Here is a 24,230-nt window from a genome sequence, read left to right on the forward strand (position 1 = left end):
CGGAAACATATTCAACCCAACCACATCTATTTGTGCCTTTCACTTAGTAATGCACCTATAATTCAGCAAAAGTTGTTGGTTGCTGTCTTTCATATTTTTTTTTCATTTATTGTTGTTTACAAAACACAGACCGTGGGTTTCCTCGTTAGAATTGTTCCACATTTTGTCACATCGGGCTCTTTATTAGCTGACTATATGATATGGGTTTTGCTCATTGTTGAATATCGTACGGTGATCTATGGTGCTTATATCCATTTCATTCGGACTGAGGTGTAAAGTTCATACGGACATACCACATCTTATTCTATAACGTCAACTTCTATTAGATAAACAACTCAGTCTGGCTTAGGTCTTGGAACACAGTTATTGTCCTTTATACGAATATAGTCCCTAGAATGGACAGTGTGTTACTTGCAATTTTTTCTTTACCCCTTCCAAATCTATGTCATCATGTTCATGTCTCAAATAGCACATTGGGTGATAAAATTACACTGTAAAACCATTTGGGTCATAAATTTTAAAGTAAAGAAGTGATTTTTGTCTAACTGAAAAAGGGACAAAAGAGCATTTCGGAAGCTGTCAAAAGATTCCAAGACCCCCTATACATAAAACTTCCATATTTTGAGTTATAGCTGATGAAGTTTTGAATAATTTTGATATAATTTGTCCCAAAAGTAGTACAACACACTGTAAAATATTATTGAGAAAGCGCAGGTGCTTTTTTTTTAAATTTCCATGTATTGTCTCTACGTTATAACTGTGATCTCAGGCCATTAGTAGCGAATGATTTGGGGGTATGAATGAATTTCCTCGTCACAAAGCCATCTAAATATGATGATTTCTTTATAGCTACATTGTATGATGGTGACATGTAAAGAGAAGGTATTTATTATTTGTTGACGTCCACAATAAATTCATGTTGTGTTTCCTTGTAATAAATTTGACATTTATTTATTTTCCTCGCACTTGTTTGTAAAAGTTCAGACGTGAACGACCAACCATTTGAGAACCAGGTAAAGTTGTGTTATTTTGTATGATAATTATTCTTTCTACACATTTTTATGTAATAATTAATAGTTCTTTCTACACATTTTTATCTAGAATATAAAGATAGGCTAATTTACATATTTACATAATTTTTTATGAGCGTTTAAACATTTTGACATAATTGTGAATTAATTTGTTGACGTCTTTATGATAGGTTTTACCTTATGATTATACACGGAGATAAATAAACACACTGACATATTATAATATATATTATATTATAAAATGCGGAAACGTAAATAACATTTAACAAAATCAATGTAAAAACAATGCAGAGAAGAGTACTATAATTGTATAAAATCACGGACAATAAAAGTCACAATTTAGTTTTTGAGATTATTTTCTCTTCGAATAAGAAAAAACTTATTACTAGAAAATATTTTGTATTTTTCTTGAACTATTATACGTAAACAAAATTTATCAAAAATATGAATAATGATAAAATATTTTTTTAAGAAAACAAAATGTCAAATCATTTTACCTTTGGAGAATGGATCCCCTGTTTCTATATGAAAATTCATTTTTGCTCGTTTCTCAATTGCATATATTCTGTGAAAATTTACCTTCTTTTCACTTTTGTGTTTTGCTTTTTTAATACGATACTACAATGACAAAATTTCAGAGACTGAATTTTCGGCTCTCCCTTGACACCATTTGCGAGTATGGTCTTGAGGAAACGATGATAGTCCGTCGGAAGGGAACGATCCACATGGTTGACCCGTGTTAAGAGAGAGCCATATCTCTTGCACGTAAAAGACACCCTTGTAGATTTTGCAAAGGAGCAGGATAATGCCGCTACAAGGCAGCACTTTTCCCCCATTCCACTTTAAATAAATATGTTTAAACTAAACTACAATGAGAGTAGTTTATGAAAAAAATAAATATGTTTAAACTAAACTACAATGAGAGTAGTTTATGAAAAAAAAACATTTACCAAAAATACCGAATTCAAGTCAATAACAAAAAGGGAAGTCCATAAAAAGCGACAAAATTGAACGCCATCAATCAACGGTAGAAGTGAACTAAATCTCAACCCTATGTTATTGTTTTGCAGGGTCAACTTTATTTACTACTGTCATTTCAATATCGTATGGAAAAGAGCAAAAATACATTAGATAAGTTAAAATATCATGAATATTTACTAAAGCCTCGGTCACACCTTACCGGATAGCACGAACGGACGGCTATCGGATGAAAATAAAAGTTGTCCGTTGACAAAATTGTTATCCGTTTGGAGTCCGTTGATATACTGACCGAATAAAACGGACGTGTAACGAATGCATAACGGACACACATCGGATATGCACCGGACGTTTAACGGAAACGTACCGGACAGAACGGATGTCTAACGTACATCCAACGGACGAGTACCGCATAGAACGGACACCTAACGGAAGCGTACCGGATAAAACGGATGAATAAGATATACGGAAAAATTAAAGACGACAATAAGAATACATGTAAATCGCATAAATATTCAAAAGGTTTCTGTGTAACTAGTTTTGGTTTGTTCAAAATGCCGCCAAAGGGCAGTGTGTGGCCTGAATAAGAGCTGTTTGATTGTGAAGACGTTGCCTTTACTCTAAGATCGATTTTGAATGATAAGAATTCATGAACCTTCAGAAATCTGACATACCAATAATTGGCATTTCTGACGCGAAATTTTCAATTGGCATTTATCCGTTTCAGATCCGTTCATCATCCGTTTTATCAGTTATACGTCCGGTAGAAGTCCGTTTCTCATTCGTTCAACATCCGTTTTATCCGTTAAACGTCCGGTAGAAGTCCGTTGGTAAATTTATCTTCCAGACCTCCAACGGATGTATAACGGACACTGAACGGATACCAAACGGAAACGAAACGGATGAGCACCGTACAAAACGGACGCCTAACGGACGTTCAACGGACATTTTATCCGTTGGATGTCCGTTCAAAGTTTTGAACATGCTCAAAATTTTCCACCGGACAGAACGGACGTCGACGGATAAAACGTACGCTTAACGGACATGCAATGGATATGGACGGACGTCTAACGGATAAGAACGGACGTCTAACGGACATGAACGGATTGAAAATAAGTTATCCGTTAGGCGTCCGTGCGAGCTATCCGGTAAGGTGTGACCGAGGGTTAAAAAAAAATCAATAAGGCAAAACAAAAAAAAATAGAAAAAGAGGAATCTGTTCCCCCTAAGAGCCTGTGATTCATGATAACAAAATTGTGTCATGATTAATGCTTACAAAATTGTGTCATGTTTTATGATAACAAAATTGTGTCCTGGTTTACTATCACAAAATTTTGTCATGGTTTATGATAACAAATTTGTGTCATGGTTTCAGGTATTTTTGGATAAGGTATGATCTAAAATTCGTAATGGCGTTTAAGAAGAGGACCCAGTCCGTACTACAACTTCTACTCAGTCAACATTGCAGTCTATATAATGATTATATGATAATGTATATCGCTTCTGAACAGTAAGAAAACGTATGCTCACCCAGACGTTAGTGTTCAAGCTGTTAAAAAGATTTACGTATGAAGCGGTGACCAATTTCTTCGTTTATATTATCCTAAAAAATAAAAACATGTCTAATATGTCCAATAATCAAGGCCTTTGATTATAGAAATTCCTTTTTATGGATGGAATTAACATGGAAATTATACAAAAAATGGACACTTTACGAAAAAAAAATATCAAACAATGACAAATGTATAGCAAAGTAGGTAAAGACCGGTTGGTCTGGGTTTTTGTAAATCATTATTGTTAACCATTCCTCCCGACTTTTGACTATTTACCACAAACGATATGTTAACATATAGTATATAACAAGGAGCACTCATCGCAATTACGTTGTTTATCAATTCATTTAATTAATGGACTGTCACAACAAATCGGGTTATATGTCTAATCAAACTGAACCGTCTTTTGTAACCAGTTAAAAAACAAAAAAAAAGGCAATAGTAGTTTACCACTTTTCAATAGGCATAAATCAATTTAACTGAAACAAATACGGGTCACAAACAAAGACTGAGTAAACACATCAACTATAAGACGGGAAAACGAAACAAACACCAACGTACATAGAAACGATCTATGTGATAACAACTGCCATAATCCCGACTTGGGACATGACATTTTAAGAAAACAAATGATTTCAGCATAGCGATTTTAGAGATTAATAATTAGGTTTATTCTACATTATATAAAATTGAGAATGGAAATGGGGAATGTGTCAAAGAGACAACAACCCGACTATAGAGCAGACAACATCAGAAGGTCACCAATAGGTCTTAAATGCAGAGAGAAATTCCCACACCCGGAGGCGTCCTTCAGCTGACCCCTAAACAAATATATATACTAGTCAGATGACTATTTCCCCCAAGAACTTATTTCATTAAGTCACAGGGACAAATTCCAAAAGTCGTTGAAACTTACTGGAACATAACCATAAGAATTAAGCAATGAGTTTACTCAATGATAATATGTTTATGATATGAGTTGTCAATAATCTCTAAACATTGTTGTTGAAGTAAATTTTGAAAAAAAAATAGATAACCGAAACTTGTTTCCCTTAAATTTGAATTGATGATTTGATTGACTGAATGTTTTGCTTAATGTTTAGTCACAATTTTTCACGCATACTCAGGACTAGCGTCAATCAAGAATAACCGCTTAAGGTGGCTCGGGTGTCTTCCTCCATCCTGGATTTTGAAGAATCAGATAACTTTGGTCTAGATATTTGATGAAATGTGCAAATTTTGAGAGTTGGATGTAATTTATGTGAAAGACTTTTGATATTAATATAGAAAATTGTGTGTTTTATCATAATTTCTATACAGTTGTAATTTCTCAAAAACACCTTGTTTGTGTTTGATTAGATTTTTTTCAACTTTGTCAAATAATGGGATATAACTCGGATAAAGTTATTCTAAATTAATAATAGAAAGTGTTATGAATTTACCTATTTTGATATGTAGCAAGAAAACAAGTTCGGTGACCCCATTTTATTCTTTTTCTTATCTGAAAGCATGTTTTAAGTTCAATATTCTCACATTTTATCTGAAAGTTCTAATAGTACGTTTTCTTTTTATCACACAAAATTTGATTTTCTATGTATAATCTATACAAAATCTGACAATTTTGCACAACCTGTAGCGTGAAAAAAAGTCTGGTGACCCATACTTTTTAATACAGTTTTGAAAAAAGCATGATAAAAACCTCATTTTGACAATTTATCAAAACATTCTATCAATTTTAAGTAATACGCCCTAGCCACCTTAACTGTTATACAATAAAATAAACTTTTCCTCCGAACAACATCTTGTTTATCAAATATGTGTAATATTTTGAATTTGTAATTGATTTATTGGAAATCTTTTAGTAGCATGCGTATGTTCTGTAAATCAGCTATAATCCCTAAACCTATCGCACTGTATAAAATTTACAATTTATTAATTTATAAATTTCTCAAAAGGTATGCACACAATTTAAATAGCCTCCGAGCAAATGAATCGGGTTAGAACTTTCTTAATAAGTGTTTTGGAAATTTTAAAAAGATTTAACCAAGTGACAACATTTAATTTTTTTTTATTGCAAAGCGATTTAGGCTGTAAGTACTACATGTATTTTGGCTGGAAATACTTTTATCAATAAAAACTATTACTTTATTTATGAATACTGTTAATTTAAAAATTATTGCGAAAAATGCGCCAGGGTTGTTTAAACTCGCATTTTGAATTTTTTTATTAGAACTATACAGAATTTTTTCACTATCGTAAAAATAAAAATCGAATTTTAGTCTTAAATGACAAAATCGCAATCATAAATGCACGCAATAATGTCTGAATTTGCAGTATGTAGTAATAAGAGATTTTTCGGTTAACTTAAATCAAACGACAACTGCACATATGCTCTAAAACGAAGAGTCGATACTTTAAGATCTAGTTAGAGACTTGGCTTGATACAACTCTGTGTAGTTGATCTATTACAATTGAATGACGCCTGGTTAGACCAAAAAGAGAGATTAAAGTTACAAAAAGGATAACCAAATTCATTAGTCAAAAACATACAGGTAATGCAGTGGTCAAATATAAAAAAAACGATAAAAAGACAAACAACAGTACACAAAATAAAACATAAACTAAAGACTTAGCAAGACGAACCGCACCAAAAAATCCGTAATGATCTGAGGTGCTCCGGAAGGGTAAAGAAAAACATATACTGCTCGACATGTGACCCAAGAAATATTTGCCTATATTTTTCGTATGATGTCAAAGCATATATAAAAGCATAAAATATAATTAGAAAGGAACACAATCTTTCACAATGTCCATTGAAAATGTGCATATTTCAGATATGTTTTCAAATCAGTTCAAGTAAGAATGTGGGATTTCCCTAATGTCTCATCAATGTGTTTTTTTTTTCTTTTTCAGTGACAGATTATGAACTGTTCTATCGTTTTTTTGATAGCTTCAATATCTATTGTGTATTACATCAACTCTGTTTCTGCCCAAGTAAATGTCGACATAACTGGTGGCGGAGGAGGCGGCGGTGGTGGTGATCAAGCACCTGGCGGTAGAGGTGGCGATGTCAATACTAAGATTGTCATAAAAAAAGGTAGAGGAGGAAAAAGAGACAAAATTAAAGTAAACGGAAAAACAGTTGGGAAAGGAGAAAATGCAGGTGTTATAAAAGTAAATGGAAAAAAAGTTGATATAGGAGGAAAAACAGGTATAAAAGTAGACGGAAAAGGTGTTATCGGAGGTAGAGGGAGAGGACAAGTTGGACAGAGAGGACCAGTTGTAGGGAGAGGACAAGTTGGAGGGAGGGGACCAGTTGTAGGGAGAGGACAATTTGGAGGCAGAGGACCATTTGTAGGGAGGAGACAAGTTGGAGGACAAGGACTAGGGGGACTTCTATTAAACGGACTAAGAAGACAAGTTAGAAAGTTACTGGGAAATGCTGTTAGTCCAAGGGTTAGACGATTTTAATTATTTAAATATCCAAAGACAATAAATCGACAAATATCATTTGTTTTATTTCTATGTCCGAGTATTCTTTTTACAATCACATATACATAGGCATTCCATTCCCTAGCAAGACTGAATAAACAATCAGTCAGCATCAGGAAACACACCAGGATCAATATCAAAAGCATCTCAAATTTGAAGAGTATCGCACATTATCGTTTTAGCTAAATGTCAATCATACAAAGTGACTATGATACATCATTATATTTATAGTAAGAATAAAACTAAAACGTCTGATGAAAATAACTACGAATTAAAATGTTTTATTCAACACTGGCATGCCCGATTTAACGTTGTCTGTATTTTTATATGACATCATACATTTATCTTATTTTCTTTTAAGTTGAGAAATAATAAAATTGAAGAATTTTTTAAATTCAAAATTCTGAATAAATTACGATCTATAACATGTAAAACACTATATTTCAAACAGCCAATCTGAAATGAATCATACAATGAAAACTCGAAATAGATTTTCATTTTCATTTTACCTTCATCAAATGACCAACTCAAAAGCTCAAACACATCAAATGAGGGATAACAACTGTGACTTGGTACAGGCATTTTCTTATATGCAAATGGTAGATTACACCTGGTTTTAAAGCTAGCCAAACCTTTCACTTGTATGACAGTCGCATCATAATCCATTATATTGACAACGATACGTAAACAAAACAAACAGACATAATACGAACAAAATGTTAAAATTAGGGGTATAGCAGTCAACATTGTGTTATAATCTTAATCACTAAAAAACAACAAATATGTAACTAAATAAAACGAGTAACATACATTGTACATGTAAAGTTATGCTGGATTCTAATCGGTTTTTTTTTTTCGTCAAAGAATTGTGTACAAACTTACATTTCAGCAATGATGTAAAGGTGTGATATTATAACTAGGGATGGCAAAGAGTACTCGACTACTCAGGTACTCGGTCGGAAGCCCGAGTACTCGAGTACAGTTTTAGTACTCGGATACTCGTTTTCCTGTCATCTTGAGATATTTCTCTTCACATTTCCACTGACTTTAGTTCCGTTGAAATATCCCCTTCGTAATACTAAACAAAATCAAGTAACAACTTAAACATGTTTATCCTGGGGATACTATTTGTTACAGTAGAACCAGCAACACTATTTCCTTCCAAGGGAATGTTTTCATGTGTACAACTTGTAAAAAAAAATAAGAATTCAAACAGTCTTTCATTTGAAATTGTTGACCAGATCATATTTCTAAACAAGAACAAAATCTAAGTGACCTGCGGTGAACCCTACGCAACTGATTAGAGACATTTGTAACGGCGTTTTAACACGGATCAACACTTTCATGGATTAATAATTAACTCATCACAAGCCGTAAAAACTTACTGTTGTTTGTTAATCAAGACTTCTGTGTAAACGTGATTGGTATGCGATGTACATTTAAATTAATTAATTACTCTGTATTTGAAACTTATTAAGTAAACTGATAACTGTTTAATTTACAATTTAAAGATAGGCGAAAGTACGAGAGAGGCATTCGAACCCAAAAGTCGAAAATAAACTGACAACGTCATGGCTAAAAAAATGAAAATCAGAAAAACGATAGTGCAAGAAAAACAAAACACAGAAAAAGTAGAACCGAGAACGCCAAAAACACAAGTAATTTGTAAACCAATATTGTTGTTGACAAATTAATTGACAAGATGTATTATAACAAATTAACAACTCATCAGGAACTGATGATACATATATTGCAAATATTTTTGATTTTATTGGAATTTGGTTCATGAACACGTACACAAACAATAATTGCTATTATGATAGGTTATTTGTAGAAACGGCGGTCGGCAATTCGTTGTTTAATTGACACAAAAACAGAGGATAAAGCTCTGTTTGAAGTACGTATGTTTGTCGTTAATATGTATATGAAAGGTGATAACAAAAATGTTTGTAGTACGTATGTCTGTCGTTAATATGTATATGAAAGGGGTTATTGTCCTTTAATGACAATTTTTCACAATTTGTTCATCATATTTGCTAACTTTTAAAAAATCTTCTCCTCTGAATAGTTATCAAAAGTACCAGGATTATAATTTTTTTATACGCCAGACGCGCGTTTCGTCTACATAAGACTCATCAGTGACGCTCACATCAAAAAAGTTCAAAAGCCAAACAAATACAAAGTTGAAGAGCATTGAGGACCCAAAATTCCAAAAAGTTGTGCCAAATACGTCTAAGGTAATCTACTCCTGGGGTAAGAAAATCCTTAGTATTTCGTAAAATTCAAAGTTTTGTAAACAGAAAATTTATAAAAATGACCATGTAATTGATATTCATGTCAACACCGAAGTGCTGACTACTGGGCTGGTGATACCCTCGGGGACGAAACGTCCACCAGCAGTGGCATCGACCCAGTGGTGTAAATAGTTATCAAAAGTACCAGGATTATAATTTTTTTATACGCCAGACGCGCGTTTCGTCTACATAAGACTCATCAGTGACGCTCACATCAAAAAAGTTCAAAAGCCAAACAAATACAAAGTTGAAGAGCATTGAGGACCCAAAATTCCAAAAAGTTGTGCCAAATACGTCTAAGGTAATCTACTCCTGGGGTAAGAAAATCCTTAGTATTTCGTAAAATTCAAAGTTTTGTAAACAGAAAATTTATAAAAATGACCATGTAATTGATATTCATGTCAACACCGAAGTGCTGACTACTGGGCTGGTGATACCCTCGGGGACGAAACGTCCACCAGCAGTGGCATCGACCCAGTGGTGTAAATAGTTATCAAAAGTACCAGGATTATAATTTTTTTATACGCCAGACGCGCGTTTCGTCTACATAAGACTCATCAGTGACGCTCACATCAAAAAAGTTCAAAAGCCAAACAAATACAAAGTTGAAGAGCATTGAGGACCCAAAATTCCAAAAAGTTGTGCCAAATACGTCTAAGGTAATCTACTCCTGGGGTAAGAAAATCCTTAGTATTTCGTAAAATTCAAAGTTTTGTAAACAGAAAATTTATAAAAATGACCATGTAATTGATATTCATGTCAACACCGAAGTGCTGACTACTGGGCTGGTGATACACTCGGGGACGAAACGTCCACCAGCAGTGGCATCGACCCAGTGGTGTAAATAGTTATCAAAAGTACCAGGATTATAATTTTTTTATACGCCAGACGCGCGTTTCGTCTACATAAGACTCATCAGTGACGCTCACATCCAAAAAGTTCAAAAGCCAAACAAATACAAAGTTGAAGAGCATTGAGGACCCAAAATTCCAAAAAGTTGTGCCAAATACGTCTAAGGTAATCTACTCCTGGGGTAAGAAAATCCTTAGTATTTCGTAAAATTCAAAGTTTTGTAAACAGAAAATTTATAAAAATGACCATGTAATTGATATTCATGTCAACACCGAAGTGCTGACTACTGGGCTGGTGATACCCTCGGGGACGAAACGTCCACCAGCAGTGGCATCGATCCAGTGGTGTAAATAGTTATCAAAAGTACCAGGATTATAATTTTTTTATACGCCAGACGCGCGTTTCGTCTACATAAGACTCATCAGTGACGCTCACATCCAAAAAGTTCAAAAGCCAAACAAATACAAAGTTGAAGAGCATTGAGGACCAACTACTGAATGGATTTGGATAAAACTTAGCATGATTGTTCCTTAGATTATCCTGCACAAAGTGTGTGCTTAGATTTTCGATCCATCAAAAAACATGGCCGCCGTTACTTAAAATAGAACATAGGGGTCAAATGCAGTTTTTGGCTTATATCTCAAAAATGAAAGCATTAAGAGCAAATCTGAGAGGGGTAAAAATGTTCATTAGGTTAATATATATCAGCCCTGAACTTTTCAGATGAATCAAACAACCCATTGTTGGGTTGCTGCCACTTAATTGGTAATTTTAAGGAAATTTTGCAGTTTTTGGTCATTATCTTGAATATTATTATAGATACAGATAAACTGGTTATAGCAAAAATGTAAAGCAAAGTAAGATATACAAATAAGTCAATTTGACCAAAATTGTCAATTGACCTCTTAAGGAGTTATTGCCCTTTAAAGACTTTTTTCACAATTTGTTCATCATGTTGACTTACTTTAAAAAATCCTCTCCTTTGAAACTGCTGTATCAATTTCAGCCAAACTTAGGCTAAATGAGTTTCAGAGTTTCAGAGTATCTAGTATAAATTTTATATTTCATTTCCTTGTATGTCAAGAAACATAGCTCCTATGGCTAAAATAAAACATAGGAGAAAATGATTTTTTTTTGCTTTTGAAGAAAATAGGACGATCCAAAAAACATTTAAATAAATTGAAAAGCCAAAATAATCATTGATGAGAGATTTAACCAAAAGAATTAAGGTGAGCGATTCAGGCTCTTGAGAGCCTCTTGTTTATTGTAGTTTTTTGTATATCATATATATAAAAGTAACCATTACTCTCTGACCTTTGGATGATACTGTGAGTATTTGCATTGCAATTTCTTGTTTAGATGTGATAAATAAACGATAAATCTTTTATTGCAAATTTCTCTGCTGTTAAAAAAATTGTGTTATGCTTGCACAGTTCAAAATAAACCTTCAGAATAAAAAAAAAACGTAAACCCTTCTTAAAGTTGAATAAATAGTTCATTATTTTGTTGTGTTGGTATTATAATACACGATGTATTCATTGCTGTTTGAATAATGTATTGCTACAAATATCCCAAAACATGAATAATCCTTTTTGGTTTATAGTTCTTTAAGCTTTGGATTTTTAAAACATTTTGCCTCGCGCATCACTAAAGAGACATTAATTGTTGAAATTGGCATCTGCAATTTTGTTGTTCAACACTATTGGTACGTTTATGTAAATACTATCATTGGGTCGATGCCTCTGCTTGTGGACATATAGTTCCTAAGACTAACTCCATCCCAGAAGCCAATACTACGGTACTGGCATGATGATATGGATTTGCGTTATCAAAATTTGCTGTTACAAAATTTTGGAAATTATTTTAAATCAAGGACTATATTTCTCTCATTCAAAGCTCTAATTACTTCCGCGTTGTTTTGTTTGTTTGTTTTTTGTCTATATTGTTTTGTCCTTTTTGCTTAATAAATATTGATCTGCTTGATAAGCTTTGGGATTTTAAATATTTTGGCCTCGAGCAACTCTGAAGAGACATTTATTGTCGAAATGCGCATATAGAGACGTGATTCTGGTACCGTGTTTGATATTAAACAATATGTACAATCATTAGATCATGTATACATTTTGCAGTTGGTCAACCATGATTTTGTAGGATAAGGGGATAAGACTTCCATCTTCATTCCAACTTATAGCACCTCAAAGAAGTTGCAAGGGGTCGTAAACATACAGATAGAGTGACACTCTCTCTACATGCACCATAGGATTTTATCGCCCCCTTTTTGCATTAGTAAAATGTATATGAATTCCAAAATTCAAATTTTATATAGATCTTCGTTTACAATAAAGAAAATATTTTAGAATAAAGGCAAATGAACACAGGGTAAACAAACTGTCTGAACAACGGTGGTCGGACACACAAGTTATGTTTGGAAAAAACACTATTCAATTGTTATAATACCAGGCTCAACCCACCTTTTCTTCTTATAATGTCCTGTATCATGTTAGGAATATGGCAATTGTTATAAAAAAGGCCGTATCTATAAAATATATTATGTTGGCGTTTATTTTTATAGAAGTTCAGTGTTTATGTCATTCCGTTGTTTCTCACTTAATGTTGATGTATATCTCTCAGTTTTTTTGTTGTGTCCTGGATTTGTTTTTAACCTAATCGATTTATGACTATTGAACAGTTGTATACTCCTATTGCCTTAATTTTTAGGTTACTTATATGCGTATTACTTTTACTTCATGCATTAAAGTTGAATTGAAAATAACGAAATTGATTATATTTAAGGAGACGAAATATTTGACAAAATTGGTTTCATTGTTAATGGAAGATGGGGTAAAAAAATAAACATACACATTTGTCAGTTGATAGCAGAATTGTGAATCTATTTAGTTAGGCTATATGTAGACGATACGGTGTATATTTTGAAAGATAAGTAAAGGTTGAAACTATTGCATATTCGTTTTCATTCAATACGTTAACTTAAGTTGAAATCACTCTAACTACTAAGTAAATTTTATCCAGGTAACCAACGTCCAACATACGGTTGAGTAGTTTTAATCTGTTAATATCGATGCTTATATCTCATCAATCGAATTTGGAAGATATAAACCAAACTGAGGATCGTGTCCGCAGTGTGCATAAGTTAATTTATAAAGGAAATTGTAATATTTCGTTATTATTTTAGTTAAATCAAATAAACCCGACTTTTGCATAATAGCGTATGTGCTTGCAAAAAGTAATATCACAAAAGTACTGAACTCCAAGGAAAAATTCAAGTGCAAAGCAGGTAATAAAATTGTTAAAAAAATCGGGGTATTTACCGACCTATTATATGCGCACTCGTCATAACTGCGTCGTTTATCCATTTACTTAATAAATTGACTGTCTCAAATTACAACAAAAAAGGTTAAATGTCAAGCTTGACCGTCATATTGTCTCCAATAAAATATATAAACAAACCCAAAATATTGGTTGGACGATTCTGAAGTTATAATACAGACATAAGTGTTACCACTTACAGTATTACTCAAAAATTAATAATTGGTTTTCTGGTTTGAAAATAGATTTAAACGTCGTTTATATATAGAACATCAACTTTATACGCATATTTGGGTATGTATAGTTAAAATAATTATCAATTTAACTAAACATTTAGCATGGCGATTCTAATGTGTACGGAGTTTTATTTAAAGAAGATTTATACTTGCTGTCATCGACTTTCATTATTTACCGTTGTTACTTTTTGTAAAACCTTCAATTGGAAACAGAGGAAATTAGTTCATTATTTTATTTTGTTGTTGAGGTCAAATTTGAAATGAAAATGACCAAAAAAGGAAATATGTTTTAGTAAGATACTTTGAGGGTTTGATTGCTTGAATTTTTTTCTAATGGATTTGTGCCTTTGCGTGCATATTCAGGACGACCATTTAAAAGATGTAGTCAACCAAAGCTTATACATTTATATAAAAAAAAAAGCATACCGAGTTTGAGGCGACAATACAATCCATTGTTTCTATAAACCATTTTAGACAAGGCGGAGTGAGACCTTTCTGAAAGATATATATATATATTTTTTAACCAATTATGTTTATAATTGAATGTGAATAAAACAAGAAATAACGTTAAATAATCATGAACAACTGAGCATGCGCTATAGGGTGAATGGATTAGGTTTATAATGTAACATATAGTTAAAGTCTAATTAAAAACCAGATATTATTAAACAGTCCAGGACACAATTCTAAAGTTAGACAAATGTTTAAAAAATACAAACCAAAAAACAAAGAAAAATTACGATTTCAGTAAAAAAAAAAAAAAATCATGTAGTTAAACGCATTAAATACGTTATCTATTTTCAATTATGGGTAGCAAATTCAGACCTATGTATATGATCTGTTAAAACTGAATGACGCCTGACTGGCCTTACAAAGAGAAGGGATATACTAAATGGATAATCAAACTCCTAAGTGGAAAATTAACAGTCAATGCAATGGTCAAAAATGAAAAACGACAAAAAGACACAAATCAATATACAAAACCCAGCAATGAAAACTAAAAACGAGCAACTCGAACTCCCAAAAAGAAACAAGGGTATAGCAGGTGCACTGGAAGGGTAAACATATCCTGTTCGACAAGTGACAACCCAAATATCGGCCTTTATACTTCATAATAGACATATATCAAAGCAACATATAGAAATAAAAAAAATAATACTAGTTCTCACAATGCACATTGACAATTTGTATTTTCACGAAAGTTTTCAAATCAGCTCAAATTAGGTATAAAGGAAGTGGGTTTTCCCTTATAATGTCTCATAATTATATATAGATTCTATTGATTTTTTTTCAGTGACGGATTATGAACTGTGCAACCATTATTGTGATAGCTTCGATATCTGTTGTATTTTACCTCAACTCAGTAACTGCTCAAGTAAATGTCGACATAACTGGTGGCGGAGGAGGCGGCGGTGGTGGTGATCAAGCACCTGGCGGTAGAGGTGGCGATGTCAATACTAAGATTGTCATAAAAGGAGTTGGAAGAGGAGGTATAAAAGTAAACGGAAACGGAGTTCGACAAGGAGGTAAAGGCAGATTAAATAATAAAGGTAGAAGACGAGGAGGACAAAACATCGGGTTTGGAGGAAGAGGACAAGTTCGAGGGAGAGGACAAGTTTGGGGGCGAGGACAAATTCGAGGACTAGGACGAGGCGGGGGTCAGTATAGAGGATCACTAGGACATGCTGGTGGATTTAGACGTTTTTAGTTATTTTAATTTTAAAGGGAATAAAACTTCAAATATCATATGTTTTGATTTATGTCAGAATTTTGCTATTTTAATCGCAATACTGTGTTGCATTTAGTTAGAAAACGCAGATTGTAGTAATTTAACTTTGTATACCTTACATGTTTTCTGTGAGTGACTCGATTTCTATATCCTCTTCAAATATTGATTGATTTGCGAAATGTGAATAATATGTAAATAACGTGGGGATATAATGTAATAATTGTTGTAAATAGGATAGGCACCCTTATAACACTACCAGATCTTGTAAAAAGAGTGATGAATGTTTTAAAGTTTAATCCCAATCAAATCTTACGACAATATTTTGCTTGGCATCTTTTCTATTACAGGTTTTGCATTAAACTTCGCAAACGATTTGGTATTGTGTGCCTTACCCTTTCATGATAACCTTCGTGCAATATGTATTTACATAGATATAGTTATGAGTGCCAATGAGACAAGTCTCCATCCAAGTCACAATTTTAAAAAGTAAACCACTATAGGTCAAGGTACGGTCTTCCACACGGAGCCTAGGCTCACACCGAACAGCAAGATATAAAGGGTCCAAAAAATTACTAGTGTAAAATCATTCAAACGGAAAAACAAACTGTCTAATCTTTATAAAAAACGAGACACAAGAAACACTTATGAACCACATAAACGACAACCACTGCACATACATTGTATGTTTTACCACAGCACTAGTTGTTGCATAAGATAAGAATTAACTGATTGTCTCTCTTTGACTGATGTTTTTTTTGTATTTCCTTTTCTGTATGAAAATGATTTTTTAATTACGCGAGAGTGTGGTTTAATAATAGTAACTTACATCCAGGTCAATTGTAGTACGATATAAGGTAGTGACAATTGTCTCATAAATCATCTCTATATTCTTTATATTACTTTATTAATATATGAATACAAGAAAACAAGTTGTTTATGTGCATTGTTTCTCTATATGACCTTCAACCTCCATTTCTTAAAACTAATGGTCAGCTGAGTACTAAACGTTTTCGACCGATATATAAACAGCTGAATTACGTCATGATATTATTCTAAAGAAAGTAGCAATTTATTATTATCCTTGCGAAGGTTACAAGAGAAATATGATGTTTTCGAATTTAAAACATTTCCGATAAATCATTCGAAACTTAAATCTGGTTTTTATAAAAATATTAATTACATTAAGTATCAACATGCTCCCGTTCTTAAAGTGCATGTAATATTTAACAACGTCCTTTACTGTCCCTTTGGTATCTTTCGTCCCTTACTTGATTATTTACACTAACTTCGATCATTCAATCATAAAATGAAAAAAGTATGGCAAAATCGTGGGAATGCTTGGGTTATTTTAAGACCTTTAACATGTTTGAGAGGTTCTGGATTTTCTCATTGTTCTACAGTTAATGTTTATATATCAGTCCTTTCAAAAACATCGTAAAAATTCTTTTACTAAAACGTTGGTGGTTTTATTTTTATTTATTTGTTTGAATAAAAAAGAAAAGTGTGCGTCTCTCATTTAAGGAAGATAAAGAACTACTTCGATAAAAAAAAAATAAGAAGGTATTGTTCGAATGAGATTTTTATATTTCATACATTATGTCTTTGATATATCAAGTGGATTATTCGATTGAAATCTATGAGCAACAATTGTGGATGTTTCTTGATATGCATGAAACAGATGATATGAAAAGTACATTAAGCATGAAACATAATTCAAAATTTCATGAATTTAGTTTTCTTTTTGTGGTTTTTCCTTTCTCTATTTACTTTGCCATTTAGCCTTTTCTATACCCATTGTGTTAACAAAGTACATCACCGCGTGGTTGCCGATGATCCCAATAGGTGGTTGACTTAGTTAAAAGGTTGATACCTTTTTGAGCTTTCAGTGTCAATCGAAATAGGGTAAGAGGTGTTAGAGAAACTGACAACTTTCAGTGTATGCCGAAAAATAAAGAATGTGGTAGGCAATCAAAGAATTAATTTTGTCATTATTAAGGAAACAGATTATAGTATGAATGGTTCCACATGTAAGAACTGAATGCTTCTTTTTGAAACTACATTGCCGCGCTTCATACAAAATGTACTTCGGTCAACGCTTTTACAACCCTATGAAGTTACGAAAAGAAGCATTCAATACTTATAATTACATTTTTTAGCTAGGATCGATTTTTATCAAGTTTTTATTTAATTTACCTGTGCACTTTATTGTGGGACCTCTTGCCATCATGAACGATAATTTTTATTGTGTAATGAATCTGCTTAATGAATAACGCGAGATTGTAGTGTAGCCAATCAGAAAAGCGTATTATAATGAAACATACATCTAATGTAATTTTTCAGTTATGATGTTGTGCTCGCTGTTCTTATAGATATCCATCAACGGTTGATCTGTTCACCTGTCACTTGGCATTCATTTTTTTCGTTTTCGAATTTTGAGTTGTTTGCTCGCTCTAATTTTGATGTCTTCGCCTATAATATACATCTAATGAAAACCACGAAGTATATGTCAAATCCTCTAAATGCGTGTTATGTCGAACTTTATTAAACTCGCACAAATTTTTACTTTGAAACTACTACACAATCATAAAACAAAATTTAAATGTTAACGTTTTGTCAGATTTTCGGAATCCTCTTAATAAAGCTTGTTTTATACATTTGAATGCCTTAAAAAAAATTGGCCCATTGACCCCAAATTTTCTTTTTATAAATCATTTACATGTATAATTATAAGCCTAATAAAATCTTTGTTATTTAAAAAAAAAAAATTGAGAACTGAAACTTGTCAATGATAATGCTAAGAACAATCAAGAGAGAACATTTCCAACCAAATTTCAATGGCTAATATCTCAGGAACAAGCACATTGACCTATATTCTATTTTTGCTCTTTTTGTTCCTTTATTAATCTGACGGTAATAGTGCATATTGTATCTGTTAAAATTCCATCTTCCACAGATCGAAATAAAAAGAGATAACACCCAACTCAGATCAGAAACCTCGTCAATGGTTGTCGTAAGTTCATAACGATTTGTTTTGTAGTAGGTGGTAGAACTATTGTAGCCTGTTAAATTTGTCTACGACTTGCCTAGAGTTTTGAAAAAATATTAAGATGTTAATAACCTGTCCAGTTCTTGGGGTGAACACTAAATTTTTGTAAAAATCTGGATGCCTGCTAGACGACTTAGTTTGTTTAAAATTGGTATGGACTAATACTGTTACATGCAATGCATTACAAGCTAATGTTGATTTTTCAGAAGATGTATTGGTTTATGAGTTTCAGTTAATTTCATGTATCTAAGTGAACGAATATCGAAGGTACAATACATAAATTGGACAAACATGCCATTGAACCATATTTATTTGACAAAACAACATTAGCTTGTACTGCATTACATGTAACAGTATTCATCCATACCAATTTTGAACAATTTAAGTCGTCTAGCAGGCCTCCAGATTTTTCGGAAAATTCAGTGTTCACCCCAAGAACCGGTTTGGCCACAACATAACAATTTCAAGTTTATTAACAATTTACACTGTGTGTTTATGTTAAGTATGTCTAAATGAAGATATGTTTCCATAGTTTAGGACTTTTTTCATTATAGGTTGAAAAATAAGTTTAGATGTTTTTATGCTTCCTATATTTTGACTTTAGTGGAATCTTAAAACACTTGTCTATTGTTAAAGAACGTACATAGCTAATATATGTTGATCTCCAGATGTCCCTATTTGTATAGTGTTGGGTAAAAGTCTCATTAAAATGCATGTCAAACCCTTTTTTTCAACTATTTTGGCTATATTCATACAAAAATAAATTTCTTAAAAAAATTATCTGCAGTAATACGATAAATGTTGGTACCCATTTGCTCTTAAACAAATTTTCAGGTACACATCATATACGGACTTTCTAAAACTCAATTTTATTATCTGCAATTAAAATTATATAATAAAATCGCACTTAAATAGGATGTATTTCATTATATCACTTCCATGTTATTATGTCAAGATCACAATCTTTGCATGTTTTTTTTAAGAAAAAGCAAAAAATGCATGTAATTTTTCATTTGCAATCCCGGATATATGATGGTAACCAAAAGCGATTTCGAACTAAAAGGTGCATTTTCAAAGTGTAGATGAAACTTTAGGAAGAAAGGTAATATGTTTAAATATTTTTGATTATTTTATATAATCGTAAGGCTAGTAATTTTGTATTCTTTTAAATGTTAGTTTGTACCGGAATATCAAAGACGCACGGTATTTAAAATATTTGTTTTTTTTTCTCCTCTTGCTTTCCAAACTTTCTAATGTTGTTTTTTTTTTTTTTATTTTTATAAGATATATGATTTTTATTTTCTCTTTGCTTTTCCAAACTTTCTAAAGTTTTTTTTTTTTTTTTAATTTATGATATCTAGTCTATTCCTCATTAAAGTTTCTTCGTCTAATGTTATGTATAATAAGGCCTTAAAGTGTTACCCTGATTCATTGAGAAACATGCGTTCTCCTTAATTAAATGTTTTTTCATACCGGTATATGATACAAACTGTATATAAATTCAGTCGTCTAATAAAAAAATCATGCTTACCACCATTGCACCAATTTGCAGTAGATATTCACTATGGAAGTCACGAACTTTGTCTTTGCATGCATTTATGTATTTCTCTGTTCATGGTTCCTACAAAACTGGTTGTTAACTTTGTAGTGTCATCAGTCTTATTGTTCCTGTAAGTATAACATAACAAGGATACATGTTAATATATAATTACTACTGAAAAAAATAAAAATGTTTTGTAACAGAACTTCATAACAAATTGACCATAAATTGCGCAGCGTTCTGAGGTTCACGATTGCTTAATTTATATCAGAAAACATCTTATTTTGTAATTTCGTAAATTGGACAAGTTTTATATATCGACAAATAACATGTTCCGCTTAACAAAAAATCTTCAAACGAGTTGTTTTATATATTATATTGTTTTTACTAATATGAATAATCCTCTTTTTTTGTTTTTCGTTTCTTGTTTTACCCAGCTCGCATTAAAAGGCAAAGTAAAGGCTTGGACAAGACAATGCTGTTCGTAAAAATGTTAGAAAATCGTCAAATCTTTCAATATTTAAAATTTACAAGTTTTATAACCATTTCAAGATCAACTTTGTACATGAAACAAACCGGACATACTTCAAGTTAGCTTTGTGCTTTGTTTAATTAATTTGTTTGTGGTTTTGTTTCTAGGTTCAAGAGGTCATGCGTGTTTTTTCACCTAAATATATATATGTCTTCTATTTTTACTTTTTTACCATTTGCCTCGCTATGAATAATGGAGCTGTTACTTTAATTTTGCTGAAACAGCACTTCAATAACGCAAACAAAACCGCATACAGAAGTCAACATACGGTATTTAACGATATAGGCTCTGAATATCCCAGCTTTAAACAAATAGCAGAGACTACAACATTTTGTCATCAAAACCATATTATCAAAATAACAAAAACTTTTTTGAGGATGCACTTTTCTTTAAAAGTCATATTTAGGAATTTGAGTTATATGTTCGGTCTCCTTGGATTTTTCTGTACAATATAAGGTAAAATAGTTTTCCCCATGTATAACCACCAATTTTACTTTCCTTGTAAATCTTCGATTGCTCATACCAGTTCATTTACCAAAATATTAGCAGATTCTCGCTTTCTTTTCTAACGCTTGAAGACTGTAATATTGACCATCGTGTACTAAGGTAAACACTAGGTTAGTCTTTCTCGCCATATTTCAAAAATCAAAAATCTCGATGTTAAAAACCTATCAATATATTTGGCTTATTTGTTCCTGAACTAATGTTCTTCTGACTTATTATATCAATTTCAAATGCTAGTTTAATTTCAACTAAAATCACCCTAAGATATAACACCATTATATCTTTTTAATCAAATATCTCAAAACGTAGTTGGATAACCTATCAATATGTGTGGCATATTTGTTTCTTAACTAATGCTCTTCTGATTTATAGTATCAATTCCAAATTCTAGCGGTTTTTTTTATTTCAACTAATTACATCCATAAATGTAATACAATAATATTTCAAAAATCAAATATCTCAAAAAGGAGTTCGATAACCTATCAATTTTTTTCGCATATTTGTTCCTTAACTCATGCTCCTCTGATTTATAGTATTATTTTAAATTCTAGCGGGTTTTTTTTTTATTATTTCATTTAAGTACATCCATAGTTATAACACAATAATATTTAAAAAGAATCAAATATCTCAAAATGGAGTTCCATTAGTTATCAAAGGTACCAGGATTATAATTTAATACGCCAGACGCGCGTTTCGTCTACATAAGACTCATCAGTGACGCTCAGATCAAAACAGTTAAAAAGCCAAACAAATACAAAGTTGAAGAGCATTGAGGACCCAAAAATTCCAAAAAGTTGTGCCAAATACGGCTAAGGTAATCTACTCCTGGGCGTAAGAAAATCCTTAGTTTTTCGAAAATATCAAAGTTTTATAAACAGAAAATTTATAAAAATTACCATATAATTGATATTCATGTCAACACCGAAGTGCTGACTACTGGGCTGGTGATACCCTCGGGGACGAAACGTCCACCAGCAGTGGCATCGACCCAGTGGTGTAAATAGTTATCAAAGGTACCAGGATTATAATTTAATACGCCAGACGCGCGTTTCGTCTACATAAGACTCATCAGTGACGCTCAGATCAAAACAGTTAAAAAGCCAAACAAATACAAAGTTGAAGAGCATTGAGGACCCAAAAATTCCAAAAAGTTGTGCCAAATACGGCTACGGTAATCTACTCCTGGGCGTAAGACAATCCTTAGTTTTTCGAAAATATCAAAGTTTTATAAACAGAAAATTTATAAAAATGACCATATAATTGATATTCATGTCAACACCGAAGTGCTGACTACTGGGCTGGTGATACCCTCGGGGACGAAACGTCCACCAGCAGTGGCATCGACCCAGTGGTGTAAATAGTTATCAAAGGTACCAGGATTATAATTTAATACGCCAGACGCGCGTTTCGTCAACATAAGACTCATCAGTGACGCTCAGATCAAAACAGTTTAAATGCCAAACAAATACAAAGTTGAAGAGCATTGAGGACCCAAAAATTCCAAAAAGTTGTGCCAAATACGGCTAAGGTAATCTACTCCAGGGCGTAAGAAAATCCATAGTAATGCTCTTCTGACCTATAGTATCAACTTCAAAATCTAGTAATCACATCCTTTAACATAACACAATAATAACCACTGGCACAGAAGCTATGCAAGCCAATTCACACGAAAGTATGTAAAATTACATATTGTATTTTAATAAAATCCCCTTTCTTTTCCCAATCTTAAAACATTATAATCTACAAATTACAAAAAAAAATTGACAATGACAATGACAAATCATACGGATTCTATGTAATGATTCAAAATTCATTTCATTGGATAATATAAATGGGTATGCAAATTTAAGAAAGGTGTTTCACCTCAGTCTATACATGTAATGCATTTATATATTTATTTTATTTTTTTTATTTTTAATAGATTGTACGAAGCTACGACAAACTGAACTAATGAAAAACAGTCATAAAGACCAAGTTTTACTCTATACACAATGAAAGTTGCAAACGGTTTATTAACAATCCTTATCTTTTACAATTGTTGTTCTGTGCTGATCTGTGGACAGAAAAGTCACAATAATGGTTTAAATTTGAATATTTCTGGAGGAGGGGGTGGAGGAATTGGAGGAATTGGTCCCGGGGGAGACGGTGGAAGCGTCATCACTAACCTGAATATCAAGAAAATAAAAAATGTTCGCAAGAATAAAGGCGACAGACAAAAGATTAAGTTAGCAAACGGGACAACCCTTGAAGGATTTAATTTAAATATTAATGGCGGCGGAGGTGGTGGCGGCGGTGGTCCTGGAGCAGGAGGCGATGGTGGAGATGTAATTACTAATGTTAATGTGGGAAAGATGAAGAATGTTGATAAGATTAAACCGTGGAAGAAAAAGAAAGACAAAAAAGACAAAAAGAAGGATAAAAAAGATAAAAAGAAAGACAAAGAAACAAAATAAACTAAAGAATTACGGTGAACAGCATTATAATAGCAAAAGAGCAATAAATCAGATTTTAGATAAAAAAAAAAATTAAAGAATTACGATTGGTGTTGATAAGGAAATATTATATGAATAAAGATGTAATTACACACGTCTTTATTATTTCTCTATTGACTGAGATTTGAGACAAAATAAATTCGATTGCTAATATATTGTTTATATTTGCCTTATGTTAGATTCGACCGTCCTATATATAACAAGGACACTTAACAAATTTAAATTCAAATCTTTATTGTCATTACACTACATATTTATAGTATGTGACAAAGCATAACAAAATAAAAAGAAACAATAAAGTTAACGAACACATGTTATAGTTCTCATAGTTCATATACTTTTTTTTAACTCACATTGACCTAAACGTCAACGTGAGCTTTTCACGATACTTGGCAACCGTCGTCTGTCGTCAGCGGTCGTCATTAACTTTTACAAAAATCTTCTTCTCTACTGAGACAAATTTAACAAAACTCTGCCAACAATCATTATTGAGGTATATATTTTAAAAAAAGTGTCCGATGACCCTGCTTGCTTACCAACAAGGCCGACATGGCATAAAAACAGAACATAGAGGCTTTTAGTTATTATCTCTGACACTAAAGCAAATGTTTGCATTATTTCTTC

General features: G+C 32.4%; 4 protein-coding genes across 5 annotated transcripts in view; 3 read left to right on the top strand and 1 right to left on the bottom strand.

The window, feature by feature from the left end:
- LOC134721543 (ras-related protein Rab-13-like) overlaps positions 1-20,193 on the bottom strand; it is a 75,461-nt gene extending 55,268 nt beyond the window's left edge. Inside the window, exon 1 of one of the 2 annotated variants that reach the window (XM_063584634.1) lies at positions 20,070-20,193. In XM_063584634.1, coding sequence (XP_063440704.1) covers positions 20,070-20,134 — 65 coding nt within the window. In that variant the 5' untranslated portion in view covers positions 20,135-20,193. The remainder of the gene's footprint in view (positions 1-20,069) is intronic. The other variant, XM_063584628.1, reaches the window with a different exon arrangement.
- Positions 885-7,072, top strand: LOC134721542 (PE-PGRS family protein PE_PGRS26-like). Its single transcript, XM_063584627.1, has 2 exons — positions 885-1,013; positions 6,476-7,072. Exon 2 carries the CDS (start codon positions 6,485-6,487, stop codon positions 7,031-7,033), a length of 549 nt encoding a protein of 182 aa, XP_063440697.1. The 5' UTR covers positions 885-1,013; positions 6,476-6,484; the 3' UTR covers positions 7,034-7,072.
- LOC134723553 (rRNA 2'-O-methyltransferase fibrillarin-like) lies at positions 13,621-15,509 on the top strand. The gene is made up of 2 exons (XM_063587135.1): positions 13,621-13,821; positions 15,058-15,509. Exon 2 carries the CDS (start codon positions 15,067-15,069, stop codon positions 15,469-15,471), a length of 405 nt encoding a protein of 134 aa, XP_063443205.1. The 5' UTR covers positions 13,621-13,821; positions 15,058-15,066; the 3' UTR covers positions 15,472-15,509.
- Positions 19,554-23,734, top strand: LOC134721544 (adult-specific cuticular protein ACP-22-like). Its single transcript, XM_063584635.1, has 2 exons — positions 19,554-19,640; positions 23,036-23,734. Exon 2 carries the CDS (start codon positions 23,106-23,108, stop codon positions 23,565-23,567), a length of 462 nt encoding a protein of 153 aa, XP_063440705.1. The 5' UTR covers positions 19,554-19,640; positions 23,036-23,105; the 3' UTR covers positions 23,568-23,734.
- Positions 23,735-24,230: the final 496 nt, after the last annotated feature.

This window comes from Mytilus trossulus, chromosome 6 (genome assembly GCF_036588685.1).
Source record: "Mytilus trossulus isolate FHL-02 chromosome 6, PNRI_Mtr1.1.1.hap1, whole genome shotgun sequence".
Classification (NCBI taxonomy): Eukaryota; Metazoa; Mollusca; class Bivalvia; order Mytilida; family Mytilidae; genus Mytilus; species Mytilus trossulus.

Coding starts and splice junctions, on each gene's coding strand:
- LOC134721542 (XM_063584627.1), top strand. CDS start 6,485: ATGAACTGTTCTATCGTTTTTTTGATAGCTTCAATATCTATTGTGTAT.
- LOC134721544 (XM_063584635.1), top strand. CDS start 23,106: ATGAAAGTTGCAAACGGTTTATTAACAATCCTTATCTTTTACAATTGT.
- LOC134723553 (XM_063587135.1), top strand. CDS start 15,067: ATGAACTGTGCAACCATTATTGTGATAGCTTCGATATCTGTTGTATTT.